The sequence below is a fragment of the Indicator indicator genome, chromosome 1 (genome assembly GCF_027791375.1).
Source record: "Indicator indicator isolate 239-I01 chromosome 1, UM_Iind_1.1, whole genome shotgun sequence".
Taxonomy (NCBI): domain Eukaryota; kingdom Metazoa; phylum Chordata; class Aves; order Piciformes; family Indicatoridae; genus Indicator; species Indicator indicator.
Genome location: NC_072010.1, coordinates 112,079,259 through 112,103,992, shown reverse-complemented (window position 1 = coordinate 112,103,992; position 24,734 = coordinate 112,079,259). Strand labels below are relative to the sequence as shown.

Genomic DNA, 24,734 nt, shown 5'->3' with positions numbered 1-24,734 from the left:
AAGGATGGAAGCATTTGAAGAGAGCAGATCACTTTCTGGCCTAGGATGCCATTTTTTGTTTCACATACAGTGAATGAGAACACCCACACATCACCAGCAGATGAAACTGCTGTTATTTTTACCTGCTTTAAAAATAACAACAACAGAACACTGACATTGCATCCAGGGTGAGCATGAATCAGCCTTCTGCACTATTTTTACCCCCTCTTCAGTTACCAATTGAGTAGTCTGTTTTTAGTGTTGTCACAGTCAAAATCCCAAGATGCTGAAGGACAACTTCTGGGCTAACTATTGTTCTTTCTCCATCTCTTGCTTGAAGACAGGAAAATAAATCTGGATCATGTCACTAGTGTTTTTCTTGCATCTCCACACTGCTCTCTATATACTCTGTTTGCAGAATAAGTCAAGACATGGAACGGTTAAGCTACAGAAAACACTTGCTAATATACTGCTTGTGATTCTGTCAGTTTAAGCAGAATTGGACCTGCTCATTGCCCAGAAGGTAGACTCCCAAAAACAAGCTCTGTGCCATGCTATGATCTGAGAAATAGAGTGGATGGAGTATGATGCCTTTGGGGTAAAGATTAATCCAATGCCACAGGGATGGACAGACAGAGCTCAGGTGCCAGATGCAGCAATGTCAGTACTGCTTCTTCCTTCCACTCACAAAGGTCCCTCACACTCCAGTCTTAATGGGCTGTGCTTATGGATGTGGAGAAAGCAGAGACAAAAAAGGGGTGAGGGCAAAAACTGATGCTAGCATGCAGCATCCATAAGGGAACTCGGGATCCTTGGGCTTCTGACCCCCTTGGACCCTTCGTCCCACCACAGTAGCCTGTTGATCCTAGGTTGTACCTCATGAACAAGCTATTTTTTTAACCAAATGTGGGTTTGAATCCTCTCTGAAAAACACACCAGTCAAAGCCACACCTACTAATCTCCCCCTAAGTGCTCCAGCCACTATGCAGAAGGTAAATTTTTCAGGGAGAGGAACTGCTGCTGCTGGACTCAATACTGCTGTTGAAAGCTAAACATATTCATCTGTTCCTGCTGGGTTTTCTTCTGCTCATCTCAGAAACTTTGACCTTTTTCATTCCCCTCTCTCTGTACATACCAGATACTAATTAATCCCTTAAAGCAATAAGCAGACTTCTTCCTTTTTCATGCCCCAAACTGTGGGGTTAATAATTTAAAGAGGATAGCAGTACAGCTGCTAATACAAAACCTGCAGAATAGACCCAGTGGCTCCTCAAGTATTTATGTTAGCAAATTTAGCTCGTGATAAGACCTCAGTACACCTGAGGTTTAATGTGCACGTAGCACCTATCACTTATGAATCACAGGGAACACAAAGATTCAAGACAAAAATAAAAGCAATTTTCAGAGCACATGGAGTTCCACTAAGCCAAACGCACCCAACAGCATTACACAGGTAGGCATCTCAGCATATAGCTGGGCACAGCTGGAGGAGTTGGCTGTGGGCTGCCCTCAGGAGTTTGCTAGCTGCCTGCACAGCAACCCAGTGGACAAGAGCGTACAACAGCTCTTCATCTTCTACGGAGTCAGTGCAGCCGAAGAAATTGAGACTCAGATCCTCAAAAGTACTCAGGTGTCTACTCTTATGACATGCATGCATAACCTATGAGGATGAAGCCTACACAACTTGCTCAGTATCACAGGGGAAGTATGTGGGAGCCCAGACTTAACACCAGTTGTCCCAAAGTTAGAAAGCAGAGCCTCCTTCTTAGACAATACCCTATAAATACACACACCTAAGAACAGAAGAGGAAACATACTGCCTCAGACCAAAAGTCCACCCAACCCACCATCCTTCTGTCTCCATAGCAGCCAAGATTACATAAGCAGAGAAAGGTACAGGCACAGGCAATCACATGTAATACCTCCACCTGCACTCTCCCATCCTCCACCATTTGCTGCTCAGGGACTTCAGGCAAAGGCAGCTACTCCTTAAACAGCAAACCCAGACAGGCTTTACTCTGATGAACTTACTCTATTTCCCCTGAAGCACAGGGAAACTTCTAACACCATAGCATACTCCTGCAAGCATATCCACATCCTGCTTATGCACTGATTGAATAAAGATCCTACAGAGAAAAAGTCATGTATTGCAATGGCTCTGGATCTGTTCTAAGACACGTGAGATGAACTGAATGGATGCATACTCTGCATTACACTTCACGTGTTCAAACTTTTGAGGTTCCGTTGAGGCAATATAACAAATGGAAAGAGCAGAAACAAGAAGCAAGAGAATTTCATGGTCCAACTCAGGTTTCGTCCCAGCTGTGTCACTGCAAGGCTTTGGGCAAATCAGTCCACCTCCCAATACTACCGTATTTCTACTAGTAAAATAACAGACACAACCACCTCTTCAAAGAAATAATGAAAAGATTCATTAAGTGATGTTGGTACAGAGCTTGGAAAAGGCAAGGCAGTGCTCCTTGCAAGGAAAGACCCCTACTTTTGCAAAGCACAGGCATGGCTTCTGTGTGCTCACCTGAAGTGACACGCTCACTTAACTGCTTTCTGCAGTGTTATGGGTTTGAGACCATAGAGATTAAAAGTCCTCCAAGGGCTAGATAGTCCAGGGGGTAGACACAGGATACTGTGAATTTTGTTATCCCAGCCCATCCTCCTGCAATCTCTACATAAACAGACATCACAGTCTGTTCTCTTTCTTTCCTCTCATCTCTCTGCCCCCGGCATGGCAGCTTATCTCTTGTGGTTCATGGGGGAGCTTTCAAGCCTTCTTTGGGCTTGAGCTGGCAAGCTAATTTCTAGCTGTGCAATTCTGGTCTAGCGGCGGGGGGCAGTGAGGTCTGTGGGGGGTGCAGTTTGGCTTGCTGCTGGGCTGGCTGAGGCTGACTTTGGGGGAGATTTTGGAAGGTTTTGGCCCAGGGAGGCCTGGTTGGGCACAGCTGGGAAGCAAAGCCTGAACCGATTGTGTTTGTGTATCCAACAGAGAGCCACGAGCATGATTAGGGGACTTGAGCATCTCCCCTGTGAAGAGAGACTGTAATCCCTGGGGCTGTTTAGTCTTGAGAAGAGAAGACTGAGAGGGGATCTCATCCATGTCTATAAATATCTGAGGGGTGGGTGTCAAGGGGAGGGGGCCAGGCTCTTTTCAGTGGTCCACAGTGATAAGACAAGGATCAACAGGTTCAAACTCGAACATAGAAGATTTCACCTCAACATCAGGAGAAACTTCTTTACAGTGAGGGTGAGAGAGCACTGGAACAGGCTGCCCAGAGTTGTGGAGTCTCCTCTGGAGAGTTTCAAAACCCACCTGGATGCATTCCTGTGCAGACTACCCTTAAGTGATCCTGCTCTGGCAGGGGGGTTGGACCCCATGATCTCTTGAGGTCCCTTCCAACCTCTGATATACTGTGAGACTGATGCTGTGTACATATTCCTTTGCCCTGAATACCTGTTGTATTTCTGTATACATTTGTAAATAGCATTCACCTTTAACATCCAATTCTGTGCAAGTGTTTTTATCTTGCTCCCTTGGGGGTTAAAATACCCTTCTGTCCTTTTGCCCTGGGTAGCTCGTGGCTCAAAAGGAGGACATGCAGATACCTTCTAATGTCTAAAATATGAACATCTAAACAATATTATGAAGACCAGCAAAAAAAACCCCATCACAATTACGTTTTTTATAAGGAAGTCTCTTTACTATACCAATAATAAATACCAAAATACCACTTAGAGGGTCTGAGGTAAATTTTACCAGGGAGGGTTTTTAAGATTACCTGTGAACTACTCCTGCCCGGTGAAGATGTTCAACTGCCAGGATAAGCTGTCGGATATATTTGCGTGCTTCATGCTCCTCAAGTCTTTTTTTCTCATAGATCTTGTGCATCAAGTTGCCACCAGGGCACAGCTCCATGACAAGGTAGTAGCTGTTTTCAGTTTCTAGTATGTCCAGCAGCTGAGCAATATTTGGGTGGCGAATCATTTGCTGGATCTGCCCTTCCCGTCGCAGATTCTTGGTGACATAGGTGTCCTTTTTGGCTCTTTTCTTGTCAATTACTTTCACTGCCACCTAATGAAAAAACAGAGGTTGTTAGCAGTCACACCAATTATTCACTGCTTTAAATTTATATTAAGGGAAAAAAAAATGTTTACAAAAGGAAGAAAGAAAAAAGTATGTCAGTCTCAGCAGATGCACAACTGCCCAGGTCAGAGAAACAGCTGTTTTTCTGACCCCACTGACAATTTATTTCCTTGTACGATGACAGACAAAAAGTATTGCAAGGAAAAAGGCAGCAAAGGAGAGGAGACAATCTCATTAACCACATCCAAACATTTAGCACACTTAATGATGGGTATTTATTTTCTGTTTTCCCAGAGAGTTTTCAGTGTTGACAAGCTTTAAGTGTCATTTTTGGCTTTTCCTGGCTTTGGATATATGACTTCAGGTATGTTCCCATGATAAGTTATTAAACTATAACCAAGTGTTAGTTTTACATGATTAAACAATAAAATCATGCTATGAAAAACAGAATCATTTTGGTCCTGTTCTCTTGGCACTTTTGTTTTTTTCTCTTTTAAAATATATATGAAAGATGATTGTCTTGTGACTTCTGGAAACAAGCAACTCTGCAAAATCCAAGAGAGCAAACCACAACTTTTCAGTGATACACCTGCTCACAGATGTCCAACTGGAGCCCATCATGAAAGTACATAATAAAACTAAAGAGACTCTGTACCACAATTTATGGCAGGGAAACTGCTAGCACCTATCCAAGTGCTTTCCTTCTCATTGCTGGTTCAGAATACCACATGAGAACAAAAAGATGGGACTGGCTAGGATATCTAGGCTATTGCTCTGTTCTATACTTGAAGAATTTGGTTCCTTTTGTTGTCTTAATGGAGTCACTAAATAGCTGCAATAAAAGTATCTGCCCTTTTCTGCCTGAAATTTAGAAACACTTATTTATTGACATTTCTTATTTAGATTGGGTGCTGCAGACTTCCAGGTCATCTGCACCAGACAAAGATTTAACAGCTTGTGCCAAGCTGAGCAACAAAAGGCACCACAAAATCCTCCTCCTGGGTATTTTCTCAGAGCTCTGCAACAAAGGAAGCTCTTCACCACACACCCCCGGGCCCCGCAGTTTGCCCATCATTATCCAAGTGACAGCTGCTTGTTTGTCAGGATGAGACTGGAGAAACACACTACTCAGTATTCCTGCATGACACCGAATTTTACAGGATATTAAAGACTCTTGTTTGCATGGGTACAGGTCCAACAAAACACACAGAAAATGCCACATCTGCCCTGCCAGATGGAGGCACAAAGATGCTGCATCCGTATCTTCACTGTCTGCCCTGATTTGGCCTTACAGGATCTCCTGCATTACCTTACATCCACAATGAGAAGGAGTAACAAATGTGGGGAAAACCTTAGAGTTTTATTTATCCTAGCTTTAACACCCAGACGACAGCACAAGCCCAAGCAGCTTCCCTCCATCTCCAGTCTGTACAAAACATCCCTTATCATGGCTGACGAACTACTCACTGCAAACTCTCTCTCAGCTATGGCAGACTACATTGCAACAAGCCACAGTGCTGAGGGGTGGTGCATTTCAGCAACTAGGAGACAAACTTTTTCAAAACATATCTGGCTGCCTTCCTGGCTTGAGAAGGTGCCAAGCACACAAGCACATGACAGCTCTCGGTCTGACCAACTTTACCTTTATTTTTGCTGCAAGTGAAGGAAAGGTTAAATTAGCAAACATTTTGATTTTCCTTGCAAGAACAAAAGCTACAAAGCAATATGGTCTGGAAATATAACAAAAGTAGATCCAAACCTTTTGACATGAATGCCTTGAATCTAAGTCAAGTTTTTATCAGCAGAGGAATAGAAGAATAAAGCTACAGGAACTGGGGCTTTGTAGTCTGTCTTTAAGAGCCAGAAGTCAGTATCATTCAGTATGTTATTGTCTGGATACCTTTCTACTGCTAAAAGATCATTCTAATGAAATACCATGGATAAAGAGGTAAGGCTGAATACCACACATGAGACATCTGCCTGGGTGAAGCCCAGAGCAGCATCAGGACCATAAACGCCTGGAAGCTACATTCCTGACTAGCCACATTAAAGAAAGATCATTTACTTACAAGATAAAACAACAGTAAATCAGAGCTTAACTTCACCATTTTGAAAGCCTTAGGTGATTCACCAAGGAAACAGTCTTAAATTAGTACATTCCCCATATAATGAGATAGAACACAGAAAGACTTGCATGGATTATGTAGACAGCAAACCACAGAAATTATTCTGGTGAGGACAAACAAATTTATGGGTTATAGAAATACGAGATGCCAGATTGTTTGCTGGCAGCACAACACAATATCTCCAAACATGTTAAAAAAGAAAAAAATAAAAGAAAAATAAGGTGGTATTTTCCACAGCTGCAGGATACAAACCATGGAGTATCAATAGTGTATGTGACTACTTGATGACTTTTTCACTGTCACAAAGAATCAGCTTTCTGGGCCTTAAAGGCAAATTTTGTCTTTGATTTTGACAGATACTTGGTCAGCTCCTCTACCTATCCCAGCAGACAAGCAAAGCTGCTTTCAGATCCACCCTTGATTCCAAGATATCTTTCTCCCTTCAAGGTTTCTTGCACCACCAGCAGAGCAGACACAGCTGACAAAGGTGGAAACAACAGTTTTGCTTTGGCAAAGCTTTGCATAGGGGAAAGAGGAAAGTAAAATATCAGGTAAGGCTATGGCAGACTTGCATCCTCTCCCACAACAGGCAGAAAACTAGCTGTGGTGTGATATTGCTTGCTGTTGGGATAGACTTGAGACCTTGCATCCTCTCCTAGGTCTGTCTTGCAGCACAGGATGCCCCAGAAATACATCAGACAGATTCAGCCCCTCTTAGTCTCAGGGACTACTCAAAAGCCAGGGTGTTTAAGGAAACCTCTATATATCTGAAGAAAAAAACCCTGCAGTTGACTTAAATGCACAAGCAGCCTATAAACTTTCATCTGGATGTTCTCCATAATAGCTTCTAGCTTTTGTTCCTCTCTGTTCCACCTGGGTCTTCTTCCTTGCTACCCCTTTCACTCATTTTTCTGTCCTCCTAAGTCAATGCAGTTCTATTTCATTTGGTCTCTTGTAGGATCACTTTGCTACATTCCATTGTACAAGGGCTGTGCAAAGGGGTCAGCAGTGTCAGGCAGAGCTCCTGAGGATTTTTTTTTCGTTTGAGTTTCTTGGATTTTGGTCTGATTTACGATTTACTCTGAAGCATATGGAGGAATTCTAGTGATCAAACTCTGTACTCAATTACTCCAGGGTTGACTTAGCTAAGCATCCCTGATTCAGAGTTTATTCAGAGTTAATTCAAGGTGAACTTAAGGTTAAGTTAATCTTAAAAGTTAAGTTAAGCTTAACCAAAGTTAAGACTAAATGTGCCCTGACACATTCAATAATCACACCCTCCTGGTACAGTGTAGATTGTATGCATGTATACCTGAAAATGTCAATTCATGCAGGAGGAAAAAGCATTCAGTAAAGAGAATACTGTAAATGTTAGATAACCACAATAAACACATTCAAGTTTTCACAGCCTACCCAAGACATACCAATTATTCAGTTTTCCTCTCCCAAGTTTCAAGTAAGAACTCTTTGTCTCTGCATCATGCCTCTCTCCCGACCTGAATTCTTGACTGGGATTTGCACAGAAATAAAAATAATAAAAATTAATTATAAAGCAAATAGTCTGAATATGTAGCAACAGCGGCTCTTGACATTCAGTACTTTGCTTTTGCTTAAACCTTTGCGGTGTAAATAAATAAATGGTTTATGTTATGGTAACAAGCTGTAGTTCTGGTTCCCAGGTCCTGGAACTGCACTGTTGGAATGCATTAATTTCCTGAAGTTTATGGTGTGACACATCATATGAGCAATTGTTGCTTATCTCAGTCTTCTCACTAAAATAGTTCAGATTGGGCTAAAGCATACTGAAGCGGAGGTGAGGAGGAAGTGCAAGCATCACTCTTCTCCCCAGATCCTTGGAGGAGTCAGTGGTAGTGCTTACAGAACCAAGCACCATCAGCAAATATAGGCACGTGTCATCACCCAAACAAAGGCACATGCTTGACACACACAGGCGGAAGATTTTTGCCAGCTAGTGTTTTAGGACAGTTTGGGAATCTGCAAGAGAGAGGCGGTAGGGTGGAGCTGACTGGCACCAAACTGCAACAAAACCAGTCACAGCAAGGCCCTGAGAAAAAGCAAAAAGAGACAGTTTATAGGACCAAATGTAGAATGTAGACCAATGTAGAAACGTAGACCAAATGGAGAAATCTGGGAGCCAGAGTATCCATACACCTGTGCAAGAGGTACATTTCACATTGAGCAGCTCCCCAGATTTGTGGCCTGATAGCACTCTGAGCCTGCAGAGCCAGTAAGGGGTCATCTTTGCCAGGCAGGAGAAATATCCAGGTGCTTGGTGGGCAGAAGTTAAAGTCATCTTCTCCCTGTTCCCTTCTGCTGGCTATTTATAATCCCAAATGACACTTGGAAAAATCACAGGTCAGGAAGCAGTACTTCTGTTAGTGAGGGAACAATGTCTGCTTACTCAGTGGACATGCAAAGGTCTATTTAGACCATTGCAGACTACTCTGCAGCAGTGTCTGTTTTGTCAAACTGCAGCACAGTCTTACTAAGAGATTTTTTTTTTCCCCTTCAGACCAGCTCTCCATTAATACTTCATGCTAGGGGAAGTCTGCTTTGAAAACTTCGTATTTTTCAACTTCCATTGTGCTTCAATAAGAATTTCAAGGCATAATATGCCTGCTGATGGGAAACCAAATATTGGATAACAAAATGAACACGGAAACAATAATACTGGAGATGAAGGTGGATCCAAGTCTGCCATACAACCTATTTTCAACTCAATTTTCAAAATTGAGAAGGTTTCTGCTTTTCAGTTGGTTGTTCCCCACCACTTCATGCTGCAAAGAGTTTTATTCAAGCCATAGTTTTACAGTGAAGCCATCTATCCCTCTACCTAGCTTCCCCTGCTGAATCTGAGCTTTGATCAGTTCGGATGCGTTCCACCTGAACAAAAAACAAGTAACAACCATATAACCAGCAGTGACTTCAGTCACACAGTACATGAGCACTCAGGGAACCCAGGTCTGAGTTCAGCCTTGGGTTTCTTGCTTGCCAGATCACATGTCTTTGCACAGGCTGCCTCTTGGCAGAAGGATGTACCTCAACGGCAGCAAGCCTTCCTCTCTGACGGAAAATGAGTTTTCTCAAGGGCCTGTTTACTGAGTTAAAGTCAAGCAGTCTCGAACAATACTCGTGTCAGATGCTTTCAATAACAACTAGAACACTTTCATAATAATGGCCTCAGCTTAGCAGATAATGTTATAACATGTTTAACTTCACAGAGAACAGAAAATGGCACGTGCCCTTGCAAATTCAGGGTATGACATTAGGAGGACTTTTTTCTGCACTTACCCAACTATTTGAATTGTTTACTTCTGCAAATTCTGTCCTAACTTTAAATAAGAGGAAGGCAGTTCCTGCAGACCTCTGCCAAAGGGAGATCCAGCTGAATTGAGAGGAAACTGGTTTGAATAAGAATCCAGCAAGCACTGTGGGATTTGGCCAGGAGACCAACATAGCACAAGAGAAGCAACTTCAACTATCAGAGAGACTATTCAACTACTGGAACAACCCCCATGCCTTTTTTTAATTTCCCCCTCCACTTTTTTTTGCCAGTCTACTTCTGGCAGATCTGACAGAGATGATGCCAAGCCAGGCTGCAGTTCTGACTCTCAGCACCGTCCTGGGCCATGGAGGTCTGTGCACCCTGACCATTCAGACAAAGTTCAGAGCTGCAGGATACAGGGTGGAGAGAATTCTGAGGAGACAGTCAAAACAAAGACCTGAGACTTGGACTTCCATGCCTAAACCCATAAACCTTTACTGTCTGGTTTAAGCTTAGTGTGAATAATAAGACAAAGAGCCAGACCGTGTATGTGTTTAACATCATTGTTAGTGCAAGCCCATCTCCAGCTCTTTTTTGAAGTGCCCAAGAAGGCTCATGCAATGAATTAATTTCCTTTTCTTCCTTACTTTCAGTGATATATGTCTGGGCATCAGTTGTAGCTTGCCTTGTACTTACCACTTTTCTCATCCTAAAAAATTTGAGCTTAGTTTTCAAAACCAGATGGTGATTTTGGGTGGTCAATTCAAATCATATTAAACAGACCTAACTTCGAAGCCTCCACAGCTGTCAACACGGTCTTGAAGACAATCTCTTCAAGGGTATCTCATTAGGGCTTTATACAACTGAATCCAAGGGTTAGAAAACGCCAGCTTCATTCACTGGACAGTATTTATTCTTTCCTTTAGCTATTACAGCTTAGCAAATTTTACAGTGCAGTAAAGGATTTTTTTTTTTTTTTTTTACACATCAAGTTCCAATATCTTAAGAAATAAAGCACTGAACAAAAGAATCATCCAGGCAAACGTGTACCAGAAATCAATAAACTGTAAACCTTCAGAAAGAATCACATATCTCACTCAGGCAGACAGAAAGCACAGCTCTTCTCTTAGGACTGTCAGACACATGTAAGTCTAGACACCATCAGAAAACTACAAACTTAACTTTCACCGTGGGACTAAACACAATAAAACTACAAAAGATAACATACTTGATGTCTAGCATTTGCCAAACTACCCTACAGCCTATACCACCCAATGCAGAGAAACCGTATGAAGAGGTGTCCAGGGTGGCATTTTTGGTGGGACTCTCTTTGGCTATCCTGCTCGACTTTCCAATTCCTTAACAAACATTAGCATCCTATTTGCCATTCAAGAACTGCTTTCAAGGAAAACCACAGAGCATCGCTGAAAGTATCACAAGGTAACCATTTGCTAACCATTCTGCTGACAGCTTAGCCATTCACTCCAAGGAAGCCAGGAATTGTCCAAATCCACAGCAATAATAAGACGTACCTTATGAAGGGTAGAAAATGACAGTCGTGCCATGATGGTCATCTGATATCTCTGACGTTTGCCTTGTACACTTGCTACAAATGGAATACGGGGAATAGAGGCTGAGTTAATCATGTGCATGATGTGCACATGTATGCATTGTGAAAAGGCTGCTTAGTGTCTATACAGTTGAGAGATTCATTTGGGTTTTATGTTAAACAAGCAATATCATCTCTGCTTCACACTTCAATGACAACATTCAGTCTTTGACAGATGAATATATGGCTTTTCTTTTGTATTTGTCCTGATAATAGTAAAATCAGCATTCAAAAAAGGTAGAGCACTTCTGTTTAAGCATTCTGCTTTCTTCTGTTTAAGTATTCTGTTTTCTTCTGAGTCTCTGACAGCATAAGCCAAGAGTTTTGAGCTTAGCAATACATAAAACCAGCTGCTATAGAGACAAGTATAGGATAAATGTACTATTCTAGGCAGGAGGCTACTCTCTGTGTTGGCAGACTAGACACAGCCAGGAAAGCTTGAAAGCAGCCCCTGAAGAAATATAAACTCTTCCAAATAAGAAAGTGGTTCTGATTATGCTCACTCATATACTTTGGATTCAAGGTGGCTCTAACAGAAAGAATCAAATCACCAGAGGACAAAAAGAAAATCTTATCATTACCTACAACTCAGAGATGACAGTATCCAGCAATGCAGAAAAGGATTCAGGATACTTTAGATAAGCAAATGAACATAAGCCCTCTTGATGCCACAGCCAACTTACACATAATCCCTAAAAGCATAAGCAGGATATACTTATTAAAGTAAGAAAAGGTATTAATTACACCTGTTCAAGGTACTGGAGACTATTATTAGATTACTGTATCCAGTTCCAGTGCCAGTAATTTTGAAATGTTAAAAATTTGGAAAGAGTTCTGAAAAAGAGTTTCAGGAACAGTCTGATGTCCAAGAACTGTTTGTCATAGCAAGCAAGTGAAGCTCAAAGTATTTAATTAGGAAAATGTTAAACACCGACTTGATGATTTTCTTTCAAGTACCTACATGAGCAAAAGATTTCTGATAACAGAAAGCTCTTTAATAAAATAAGAATTAACTTCCTAAAAGGTAAATTGGACAAACTCAGGCTATAAACACGACCCTTTTTTTTTTTTTTTTTTTTAGACACAGTGAAGTCATGATAGAAACATCTTATCTTACAGAGATTAATGTAGATCTTAATTGCCCCCCTTCCCCTCCCCTTAAAAGTATGCAAGAGCTCAACAAAACATTGATACAGGTACTCCTGAAGAGAATACTAAGGCTTGCCTTCTATAGGAAGTCAGGCTGATCCCACAGGACTCCAGTGCCTGTGAAGTTTCTGGTCACTGCAGAGAGTGTCAGGGACAAGGCATGACACAGAAGGATGAAGGTTGACCTAGGCAAGACAGTCTGGGAGCCGTCAGCAGACACATCAAGGGATGTACATTTTGCAAGCTCTCTCTGACATCCTTGTGGGAGCTCTTCAGAGCAGAAGACACGAAGTGTCATGAGGAGTCATGCAAACATTGATGCTGCTGCAGACAGCCCAAATCACCCACAGCTCTGCTGCTGACTGAATCAGCATAGTCAGATGAATATTTCCACAGGTAGATGGAGTCTTGCTGTGTCAAGGCACTGCCGTTTGTGAGGATCTACTACGCAGTTGCTCCTGCTATGCTAAGAGCAAGGAAAGACTACATGAAAGCTTTAAGACTGTCAATATGGCAAGGCTATGGGCATGAACTCCTCAGGGTTTCCTCATGCTCTACCTTAGTGCCCTTCTACACAGTACAGCAACCCCTGTACTTGTGCAGCTCTTCCTTGCTTTTCCTCTTGCTTCAGTCAGTCAGGAAGGAAACAGAGCAGAGGCAACTGCTGATTTAACACACAGAATCATAGAATTGTTAGGTTTGGAAGGGACCTCAAGGATCATCTAGTTCCAACTTCCCTGCCACGGGCAGGGACACATCACACTACAGCAGGTTGCTCACAGCCACATCCAGCCTGGCCTTAAAAACCTCCAGGGATGAGGCTTCCACCACCTCCCTGGGCAACCTGTTCCAGTGTCTCACCACCCTCATGGTGAAGAACATCTTCCTAACATCCAATCTGAATCTACCCATTTCTATTTTTTTTCCATTCCCCCTAGTCCTATCATTACCTGACACCCTAAAAAAGTCCCTCATCAGCTTTCTTGTAGGCCCCCTTCAGATACTAGAAGGCCACAATAAGGTCTCCTTGGAGCCTTCTCTTCTCCAGACTGAATAGCCCCAACTCTTTCAGTCTGTCCTCATAGGAGAGGTGTTCCAGCCCTCTGACATGACTACTGCCATGTCTGATGCTGTCCGTTTCCACAGAGCAGCTCAACTTCAACATGCAGAGACATTCTAAGCCATATTTCTCTTCAATGTGCTTTTTACTTCATGTCATATTTATGGGTAACTTCTTGCCATAGTTCATGGACAACTATTGTTATCTTCTCCTGGACATGCTTCTGCACCACTGCTTCCATATAGCCAGCAGCCTCCTTCCCTCTCATTTTCTGCTACAGTCTCTTTTCAAGCAAGTGAAAGAAAGACATATCTTGTGGCACCTCTGCCACCTTAAATGGCCAGACCTTCAGCACACAGCAGCCTGCAGGAGATGGTCTCAAGGCAAGGAGGATGCCGTAAGTCTGCCTCTAAGCAGCTGCTCTGAACAGAAACTTCCATGAATTACATTTTTTTCTTGGTGCTGCCAAGTCCAGAGAAGCAAAGTCTATGCAACACACAGATGCAGCCGGGTCAGAGCACAGTTCAGGAGCCTGGGAAGCAGGAATCAGCACGGCTACAGCACAGCCCTGTTCACAGGAAGGAACACATGGCTTGGCTTGAGTGGGTCATGGAGGGGATCTATCTCGCCTCTGGCAGACAGAAACCAATTCCAGTGACCTTTCACCGCTCTCCTGCTCAACTAATTAATGGGGTAGCCATAACTGCATCTCCTGAGGGAAAGCAGCATATTTTTACCTCCCTGGCCTCTAAAGATATCTAGACAAGTCAAGAGAGATTACACAGAGACTAACAGAAGTACTGGTGGCAGAATGCCAGACCCAGAGATACATGAGGATGCACTAAAGAGGTTCCAAAAGAAACCCTTGTGAGCTTGTCAAAACCAGCCTCAAGGACAGAGACACCCCCTACAAGGAGAAAGCACATCTCTGAATGCCTGGGACAGCTAATTTTGCCTTGCCATTGACACGTAAAGTATTCATCAAGTACCACTTTCCAAATATTAGCTGTTTTTCAGACAGTTTTTTTGACCTTCATTCATAAGGTAAGACTGACACGCTGAAACACCACCTGGCACTTCATGTGAAAACTCTTTGAGTCAAGGTATGATCAGCTAATGGGAAAGACATTTTTCAGGGCCTGTCACAAATGCAAAGGGAGCCTTATCATGCAGTCACAGCAGCAGATGGAAAACCCGTTCAGAGCAGCAAGGTCCTTATTTCATATCACCAGAAGCTGATGGCTACTCACAGCTGATGGCTACTCACAGAGGATGCCAGCATGACAACTGCTGGAAAAGAGAGGTCCTGTCAAGGCAGGTGTGGCTCTCAGGACAAGAAGCAGCCTTCAGAGCTGAAGCACAGCAAAGCACAGTTGATGCCTTGATCACAAGCAAACTGTATCCCATGCAGCTGTTTCTGATAAACCGTAACTTGCCTTCCTAAGGCTGAAAACTTCTTTCACAGTGAGACGGATGAAGATCTCACGTTACGTGTGGGGAAACAAAAGCAGAGGAGTGAAAGAGTGATACCAAACTGCATTCCTCCAACACGGATCCTTACAGAAGAAACCTTGCTGCTCACGCCACTTCCCATTTTCCTGATCATGGAGTCGTAATATATTTCATAGTAAATAGTCCCCATTTCAGTGATCAAATCCATAACTGGACTTATGGAAGACTAAGTGTCATGGATTTAAAGCACTTTAATAGCAATACAGCTTTTAGGAGTGGAAAATAAAAGACAACAAATAACAACCCAAGAGCCACTGCTTTTGAGGCCCAGGTAACACCTTCCTTTGTAGTGACTTAAACCAGAGCAGATAAAACATTTACAACTGCTGGGTGCCAAGAAAAAGGTGTCTTCAATAAAGTTTTTATACATGAATAATGTGTTCTCACGCTTAACTCTGTGGACATTATTCACAGAAAATAAATTTATTCTCTGAAAAAAAAATGTTTCCATGACAATCTTCAACAACAGGCAGAGAGCATGGGAATTTTATTATATATAACTTATCTTTTTTTAGTTCTCTTTCTGGCAATGATTCTTCTCATAGCACTAGCAGCACTGATCTTGCACTGCACATGTGAAGAGCCTTGCTGGGCCTAGTGTTAAAGGTGTTGGACTCAGAGCTCAGCAGTACAATAGTAGAGCAAAGCACTGACAGAAAACTGTTCAGGGTAGCACCAGCTTTCTGTTCTCTTTTTGCAGGTGGTATCCCAGGGGGACCATGGTAATTCCTCCCAGACTCTTTCCATAGGATTATGTTTGATCCTGCTCATCAATCTTAAAAGCAGATCAACACACTGTAGGGAGTGTCAGTTTAGAAATAGGTACCTCTGCCCAGGTGTGGGCCCCACAGCCAAGCTCTTGATGGTGGCTTCTCTCTTACTCCAGTAAAGCTTACTGGAAAAACCTACCGAGTTCTCTTTATTAGCATGACATCCATCAGTCCACCAAAACCACTGGCACCACCAAGTTCATACCCTTGAGAAAATCAGCCACCAGACAACGCACTGGGAAAGCACAGCACAAGCCACAGAATCAAGAGGCAGGGGTTCTTCACTCTTTAGCTTATCTGAAAATAACAGCTAAGCCAATATGGAGCTGAAGTAATTCAAGGTGTGGCCTTATTGGCAAGCAGAGGAGTACTCAAGATGGTCTGAATTTAGCCAGTACAGGCTTGCTTTGGTTCAGTTGTATCCTATCCTGCTAAATGAGCACCAGCATAGCAATCCCAGCAATTCTTCTCCTGGCTGATATCTACCTGGCTTTGGACAGTTTTAGATACTTCTCCAATAAACTTGAAGAATAGCGAAGTCAACAAGTAAACTCTCAGCTCATTTTATATTATTGTTCATACAACACAACAGCCTGGGTTTTAGACAGACTGCTGCACCATCACAACTGCTTTCGTTCTAGGGTTATATCCCTGTGAAGAGTAAGGGCTGCTCCTTAATAATCTCCATTTTCCCAACTGCAGACAAACAACTCAGGAGGGCAGAGGGGGAAAGATGCCTAGTGTGCTGTACGCATTGAAGTGCATGAAGCTACAGTAGCATGCTCCAGCTAATTGATGTAAAAGGAGAAATAGCAAACTGCAAGTTGTAGAAAATAAGATCTAGCTACCAAAACATTTACAGGTTACATGTGCCTACAGAAACAGGCACACAACTTTATGCATTATTAAATATGTTAAAAATACAAGTCTTGCAAGAACAAATAGAAGGATCCAGATGTGTCCAGCAGGAGTAGGGAGGTGATTGTCCCCTCATACTCAGCACTGGTGAGGCTACACCTCGAGTATTGTGTCCAGTTTTGGGTACCTCAATACAGGAGAGATGTTGAAGTACTGGAGCAAGTGCAGAGAAGGGCAACGAAGCTGGTGAAGGGTCTGGTGAATAAATCTTACACGGAATGACTGAGTGAGCTGGGACTGTTTAGTTTGGAGAAGGGGGGGCGTGGAGGAGACCTCATTGCTCTCCACAGCTACATGAAAGGACATTGTAGAGAGGCTGATGCTGATTTCTCCGCACAGGTGATTAGTGATAGAACAAGAGGGAATGGCCTCAAGCTGCGACTGGATAGGTTTAGACTCGACATTAGGAAGAAGTTTTTCAGAGAAAGAGTGGTCAAGCCCAGGGAGGTAGTTGAGTCACCAAGCCTGGATATGTTTAAAGGTCATTTGGATGTGGTGCTTGGGGATATGGTTTAGGGGTGAACTTTGTAGAGGAGGATTATCAGTTGGCCTTGGTGATCCTGAGGGTCCTTTTCGACCTGACTGTTTCTGTGAGTCTGTAAGCATCACATAAGAACTACACCTTGTGTCAATTCAACCTAAACACTTGGCTTCCTAATACTACTGCATACGTTACTACAATTGTAACAGTATATACAAAAAGCAGCCCATTGCTGACATGCACTGTTAATGACATCCTTAAAACTGCTGAATGTAAACTTGAAAGCAGATTACCTCCAGAGAATAAGCAATTGCCACATATGCATCAGCTCAGTTCACTGCAGTGCAAGTTGCAAGCTACAACTGAAAAATATTAAAGCAATCTTCTTGGAAAACAGACTGCACTAATGAACAGGCTCTCTTGCCTACTGAAGCCTATTCCTGCTTATGTCAAGTATGCAACATAGAAAAGCGTTAGAGAGAAGAGTGTGGCTTTGTAACAAGTGCCTGATGCATGTAGCTATCCTCCAGATGAACAAACTGCTAGCAGATGATCATATAACAAACTGAGCAGGTAGATGCACATCAGCTGGTTGGGTTTATTCTGTCATATTCCATTGCTGACACAGCAACCGTCTGGTCCTGCTCCCAGCCAAGTCTATACTGATGCCACTGCAACCATGACACTGTCCTTCACATAATTTTTTGAAGTATCATATGTTAACAAAAGCATACGTTTAGGAGTTTCAACACAAATTATGCATCTGCACATAAACACATACACCCTCTGAAAACAATAGTGTAAAAGCTGTGAAGGCAAACACTTTAAATGCAAGCAAATGGTAAAATCCAGGCTGCAGAAACACCCTCATCTCATTCCCTGAAGTGCATATAATTAAGAGCAGCATATCATCCAGGTGCAACAGTTGGCAGCTGTTAATAAAAGTGAACAGCATCCTGGGAGAAAGCTACTGTGGAGATTTTTCACTAAGCAGTTTTCAAAAGAAGCTTTTTGGATAGATATAAAAATTAAAAATATGTAGAGAAGAAAGTGAGAACTACTAATTAAATACTCTGAGAGAACAAATGCATCTAGGAAACTGGTATCAAAGTCTCATTCAAGGAGGAGCGTAAAATAACAGATCAAATTTCAAACTAAGATCCTGTGGCTTTGCCCTCTGAAAGCAATGAAGATACTCTAAGTTTTGCAGTTTTACCTACAACTTCACAATATTTGGAGGAGAAAAAAAGGAAAGGGTTGAACGGAATGATAAGCGATCACCTCAGAAACTCAACTTGTGCTTGCAATGAATTAACTTTCTGGCTTATTTGGTTGGCAAGATGGTGTGAAAGTGCCCACACACACAGAGAGCTCCCAAAATTCTGAAATCAGACAAAAGCAAAGATCCTAGAACTATATTGAGTGCATAACAAATTTTCCAGATTTTAAGGCAGTACTACTACTTGGGCAACCCTGGATCTTGAGATACAGACATGGCTTACAACGACAAGTCCTAGAGCAGAAGCCCTCAATGGGAAGGCCCCCATCAGTGCTGGTGTCCCTGATGAAGAGTGTCAATGTTGCAGGGGGAGGCACAGTTATCAAGGGCATTAACAGGGCAAAACATTACTTTCCAACACACCCAAAAGCCATTGGCCACCAAGTCTCCATTCCCTGAAGTCTATGGTGGAAGACACAGGAAAACAATGAACTTTCTAAGAGCAAAATAAACACCATGACATATGAATGTGCACATGGTATCGTGACATCTCCTGCTGTCTACTGGCACCATTTTTGTCCATTCTTCTCTGCAACCACATGCCTATATACTCTTAAATGCTTGCTAAATGACAGAAACTGTGTGAAAACGGTCATTCCAGCCTTTGCCTCAGATTAAGGGCTCTTGATCAGCTCAGATGAGAGCTGCCTTCTCTGTCCTAACCACGAAGAGGACAAAGGGGTCTTCAGTGGGAAGGGGTTGCAATGGGGAAGGTGAGGTGCAGGGTCTGGGACCGGTATCACCCTACAGAGACTTCTCTATACTCTCATTTATGTAAATGCTGCTTAAACTGACAGCTTGTGCCTAGTCATGGGGAGCATTTTAGAAGACAGCTACTTGGCTGATGTAGAGCAATCATGTAACCTGCATGGGTTGCTTCTCACATGGACTCCCTGGCAGGCAGCCCCAAGTCACTCCACACCTACCAAAAAGGCTGGGAGCTGCACCACTGTCACTGCACCCTTCGAAAAGCACTTTGGAAAGTGAAGGCAGGGCACAAGATTCACACAAATGAACCTGCTAAAACAGCATGTAATTTTGGTTAACACACATGGCATAATATGTTGCTAGCAGGTGACAGCTGTGCAGGTGCCCTTTGGAAACACCTCTCTCTTTTGAGGAGGGCCTGCTGGGGTGAAAGAGGCATTTCCAGCTCTCTGCAGGGAGGCTGTTCAGCCCACCTACCCACTGCAGCACCTCCAGGGTACCCAAATACCCTTTTTTTTTTTTTTTTTTACACCTTTTTCATACATAAAAGCATTATGAACATGAGCCCTTGTGTGAAAAGGCTGGTTTTAATATTAATTGCTTTACCCTCATAGAAGAAGCTGGTAAACTGTATTTTTAGCAGCTGCTTCCCACTAAATAACATTGTTGCTGAAAGCAACTTGACTAACTGCAACTAAAAATGTACCTTTTCTGACCTTAATAATAGCACTGAGGAAAATGACAAAATTTTTTTGGTGGATGAGAAATCAACTGATTCTTTTTTGGAATGCTAAAGACTACATCTAAAAGCAGTTTAATGTTATCTCAGTTCAAGTTTGTTTGTAAGAACTTTGGCTTGATATATTGTCACTCCGCAACAGTATATGGAGCGATTTGAACACTTCCTTGGAGTCCACAGCAGACAACACAATCTATTTGGTCTACTAACAGAGCCTCTTACCACCCCCACTGCAGTGATGGCAATGCCTTCTCAGCTGTCTAAAAAGGTAAAAAATCATTATCATGAAATATCTGCCTTTGCCCAGCTTCTGTTGCCCAGGGATTGACCCTTCTGAGTCCCAAGCAGACGACTTGAAACACTCTGAGAGTATATTGTGCACAGGCTTCCAAAGTTAGCTGAATACAGCTAACTCAGTGGGGTTTCAGAGCCACAATGTATAGCTAAATTGGCTTGCTCTTCATAGAGGAACTATGTTTTCTTAACATTAGCAATAAAGACTCTGCTTGAGTTGATCTGACAAATCAGCCTTTTACCCAAAAATGTCAGATTATAGGCTGTGATAATTTTATTCAAAAGCAATGGAAAGAATAATCTGTTCAACATTCTCTTGCACTCAGCTGAAATACATTTAATTGCATCAAGCACTACCAAACATTTTTCAAGCCCAGAAAATACCAAGATGCCTGACAATATGGCAACATAAACCATAAGAAGTACCATAAAAAGACTTGACTTCAAGTCCAATGCTAAAGACATTCATAGTGAAGGTTTAAAAGTCTCACCTTAGCTCACCCCATCGTGCTTAGCCAGTCATAGGAGCTGCTGATTCCCATGTCCCACACAGGTCACTCAAAAGGCATCATCCATCAAGCTGTCCCAAAACCAGCTGGTAAAGTAACTAGCATTTGGCCCAAAGTATATACCATCTCATGCTCTCTTGAAGACCTCTTTAGCTTCTAGCAATTTCAGGGTGAGGTAATGGCAGATTTTTGGCACACGCTTCGCATTGCCTTGATTCTGTACAATGCATTGTGTCAGCACGATGGATCCAAGCCTAGCTGGGGACTCATTAATCCACAGATTTCATTTCTAAACACACCATTTTCTGAAACAATAATGCACATTAACTCCTCTTAAGTTGCTACAGCCTGCTGCAAATCAAAACCTGTTTGGGCCCCCATTATTGAAGTCAGATATCGCAGTGGCCATAAGAACCAGGGCTCAACCGAAAGAGCTACCAGAGGTAAGACCCCTTTTTTACACTATTATGGCAATTTTATTGGAAATTAGGCAACACCTTTGCTCAACAATAGGTTTACAAGACAAAAATCAGATGTCTTTTTGTTGCTGCTGTTGGTTTTTTTTGGTTGTTTTTTTTTTTTTTTTTTTCAAAATACATGCAGGCACTAATCCTGGAATAATAGGCTCATAAAACATCAGCTTAGAAAAATGCAGCAATTACACTGATCCAGCGAGCTGTCCACAGGAGATGGCTTTGTTTCCATATTTTGCTTTACTGAACTCCACTTGTGAGCAGATTAAGTACACACTCCTGCAGATTAACTTTTCCTCTGCAAGTAAGCAGACTGGAAGACTATACATAGCCAATTTCTGGGTCACCCCATGGAAGGAGGAACAGCATCAGGCCCTAACAGAGAACTATCTTCTCTTCCACCCTAATGGTGTCATTTTGGGGGGTTTTCACACAAGACAAGAAAAGTTTAAGGATGGAGGTAGGCAGAGACAGATGAGAAAAGGTAACTGGGACATGCAGCTACTGATGCCATGTTTCAGACAGCTCCATTAAGTCCAGCCAGACTTTGGCCATCTGATGTCTGGAGGAGGAAGTCCGCGGTAAGCATTTAGTGTCCCCTGGACTCAGATGCTGGCACTGTCATACTTAACCCTCCAGCACCTGGTCTGCTGTTCACCAAGATTTCTCAGAGGGCGCATATATATAGCTTAATCAATGGATCTGGTCCTTCATGTGCCAGGATGCTCTTCTGGAGATATTTTGATATGGAGATAAACTATTTCTTATGTAAAATGCCATCTTCTCACACAACCTCCTTCCATGAGCTGCTGCCACTGGTCCCCACTCTCACATTGCCTGTGCTTTTGCTCTCAATTCCATTCCCACCCTTGCCAGCCTCAGCCTCCTCTCCAACACAGCCTTACACTCCAGAAGAAAGGAGCCTGAGTAAGCAGATGTTTTTCTTCTCTTCTTATCACAGGCAGAGCTCAGTCACCCATGGTGGGCTCCATGTAGGCAGAACTAGCAGCAGCTGTGAGGCAGAGCCAGTTTGGGCACATTTCAGCTGCCTTTGGCTGCAGGCCACACAAAAGCTCAGCAGAGGAATATGCCCAGAAGAGCTGAGTGTCCATCAGCTTTCTACTAGAGGTGAAATTCTCATGTGGGGTCATGTATAGGATAAAAAGCATTCACCCCTCTGGTTAGAGGGAGGAACCTCACTGAGATAGGACATAACCTGAAGCAAATCATTAATTATTCTTATCTCTTATCTGTTAACTAAAATTGTTTATCCATAAATATGTGGAATTAGATGGATTTTCTGGAAAGATGTACCTTTGATTAGTCAATTTCAAACGATGTAACTGATCTTTCACCTACTGAAGTAGACAACAAGAGCTTCCTTTGATCTCATGGTACAAGATCAGGTCAGAAGGAGCTCAGAGATCATCATGTCTGTCCACAAAGATGGAGAGAATGGCTCAGCAGGAAGGTAGTGTGATTCTCCAAGAGTTTCCACTTGTCACTTTGCCTCAGTATGTGTTATTCAGGACAATAAGGGAGAAGAGGGGAAAAAGGAGGAAAAAAAAAAAAGCAGATCTGGCATCTGAGACAGAGGTCCATGTGGTGGGTCTTTTTTTTTTTTCCCCTCTTAACAGACTGAGATAAATGTAGCAATCCAAAAATCTGGAGGTGGGAAGGACGTGTGTGTGCATGTGCATGTGCATGTGCTTTTTATCAACTGGAGGATCATTGGATGTATCTGTTACCAAGGAGAAGCACATGCTTGGTAACAGAAGAGAGCAGAATTTTTTTTTTTTTTTGCATTCCTATATCATAATAATCACTAACCTTAAAATTTTTCTCATGATGAAATTCAGAGCCCTATGTTAAATTTCATTCCACGACATATTTAATGAAATGAAAAAACAAACAAACAAACAAAAAAATCAAAGCCTGCAGGAATGCAAGCTACCAAGCTGCAACTCTTAACAGTAGCACACATCTAGTGCTGCTGGAGCTGGAAGAAATCACACTCCACTTAGCTCCACCGGTCCAAGGAGCTTTCAGTAACAATGCATCCTGCTTTGGGGTAGCCCTCTGTTAAACGCCTCATAAAACAGGGGCAGAAGTCAGACAGCTCCAACAACTCTTCATCAGGGGGCTCTAGGTGAGTTATCCTTGCTCTGTTTACCACCCAGCCAAGCCCCTACCACTCTTCATAACGTTGTGACAAGTCCTGATTGATGGGTAAAAGCCTCCACTGAGGGGTTATGGACAATAAACAAAAAGCTGAGACCCTCCGCGGACTTTCATCAGCACCCTGGGGAAAGAAACAAAACATCCAGGGTACATCTCCTGTCTTGCCGAGCAGCGATATCAACAACTACTCGCCGAAATGTACTCTGTCCTCAGACACGCACAGCATCTCCCATCGCTTTGATGGACGAGAAGTACCTGTATGTACCTACACTCCGAAATGTCGCGACTGGGCTCCAACACCGTGATTGGTGGGCAGCAATACAAGTCTCACCATTAAAAACCCATTCCAGACCAAAAAATATGCAAACAAGGGAAATAACAAAAGAGCCAGATCAATGCAACCGAAGTATTTCAAGGGATGTAGCTTTACAGCCACAGAACGCCCCGTACGCGGAAGGAAATCGCCACTTTCAAGTCCGAGGCGTGCCCGCGGATGAGCTGGGGGCTCCTCGCCGCCCCCGGCCCAGCGCCCCTCCGGAGGGTTTCCTTCGGGAAGTCTCATTCCCCCAGCCGGCAGAGACCCACCAAGCTCATCTTACACCCCGTCCACCCACATCGCCCCCGGTCCCAGCAACTCCCCCGGGGTACCGGCAGCCACTCGAGGGGTGCACGGTAACCCCGGTCCCGGTGCAGTACCTTCTCTCCGGTGAGCACATGCAGCCCTTCCCGGACCTTGGCGAAAGACCCCTCTCCCAGCTTCCTGCCGATCAGATAGTTGCCGACCCGCTTGGTGTGCTGGAAGTCGCGGAGCCGCTCCCGCGGCGCCGCCGCCGCCGCGCTTAACCAGGCGGCCAGGAAACTGCACTCTGCGCCCGCCGCCGCCGCCCTCCGCGCCTCCCCGCCGCCGCTTCCCGCCACCGCCGGTGGCTCGCTCAGGAGCCCGTCGCCTGCCGCCGCCGGCATGCCTAGTCCTGCTTCTGCTGCTGCCTCTGTCGCGCCGTTTACCCCCGGCCCGCGGGGCGGTCACCGGGCGGGCGAGAAAGTTGCTCCAGGGAGAGTGCCGCCGGCCAGGCTGGGGCGGAGGGGCCGGGGGGCGGAGCGGGGATGGAAGGGGGCCGGGGCTGGGGCGAGCCGGCGGCGCGGTGCCCGGGGCTGCCGCCCCTCATTGGATTCAGCGCCTCCCCTCCTCCCTCCTGTCCGCCCGCCGCGGCTCTGCCCCGCGCCGGCACAGGCTGCAGGCGTGAGGCTGCCGCGCCGAGCAGGGAGGAGGGGACCGGGGAAGGGAGGGACCAGCGGAGGGAGGAGGAGAGGACTCATTCAGTTTGAATTTGCGGTAATTTAAGCCGCTCCGCACGCGGCGGGAGCAGATGCGTTCCGAACCTGGCAGCCTGAGTGTTTTCAAATCCGACTGGCCCCTCCTCCTCCCCGCAATCCCGGCACCCTAAACCGGGAGTGGCAGCGCATCCCTCACTGGAATTGAAACAAGGGACGTGGCTCCTGAGCAGCGCCGTGACTGTCTGCGTGTGACTGTTTTATTGTTGCCCGGGAATATCTTTTGTGCTGCT

The 24,734-nt window shown here is 43.9% G+C and overlaps 1 protein-coding gene across 1 annotated transcript in view; it reads right to left on the bottom strand.

Annotated features, from left to right (window-relative positions):
• Window positions 1–24,132, bottom strand: part of HUNK (hormonally up-regulated Neu-associated kinase) — a 64,061-nt gene extending 39,929 nt beyond the window's left edge. Inside the window, exons 1-2 of the mRNA XM_054386886.1 lie at window positions 23,866–24,132; window positions 3,771–4,063 (exon numbers count right to left, since the gene is read on the bottom strand). Of these exons, the coding sequence (XP_054242861.1) occupies window positions 3,771–4,063; window positions 23,866–24,132 (560 nt within the window). The remainder of the gene's footprint in view (window positions 1–3,770; window positions 4,064–23,865) is intronic.
• Window positions 24,133–24,734: the final 602 nt, after the last annotated feature.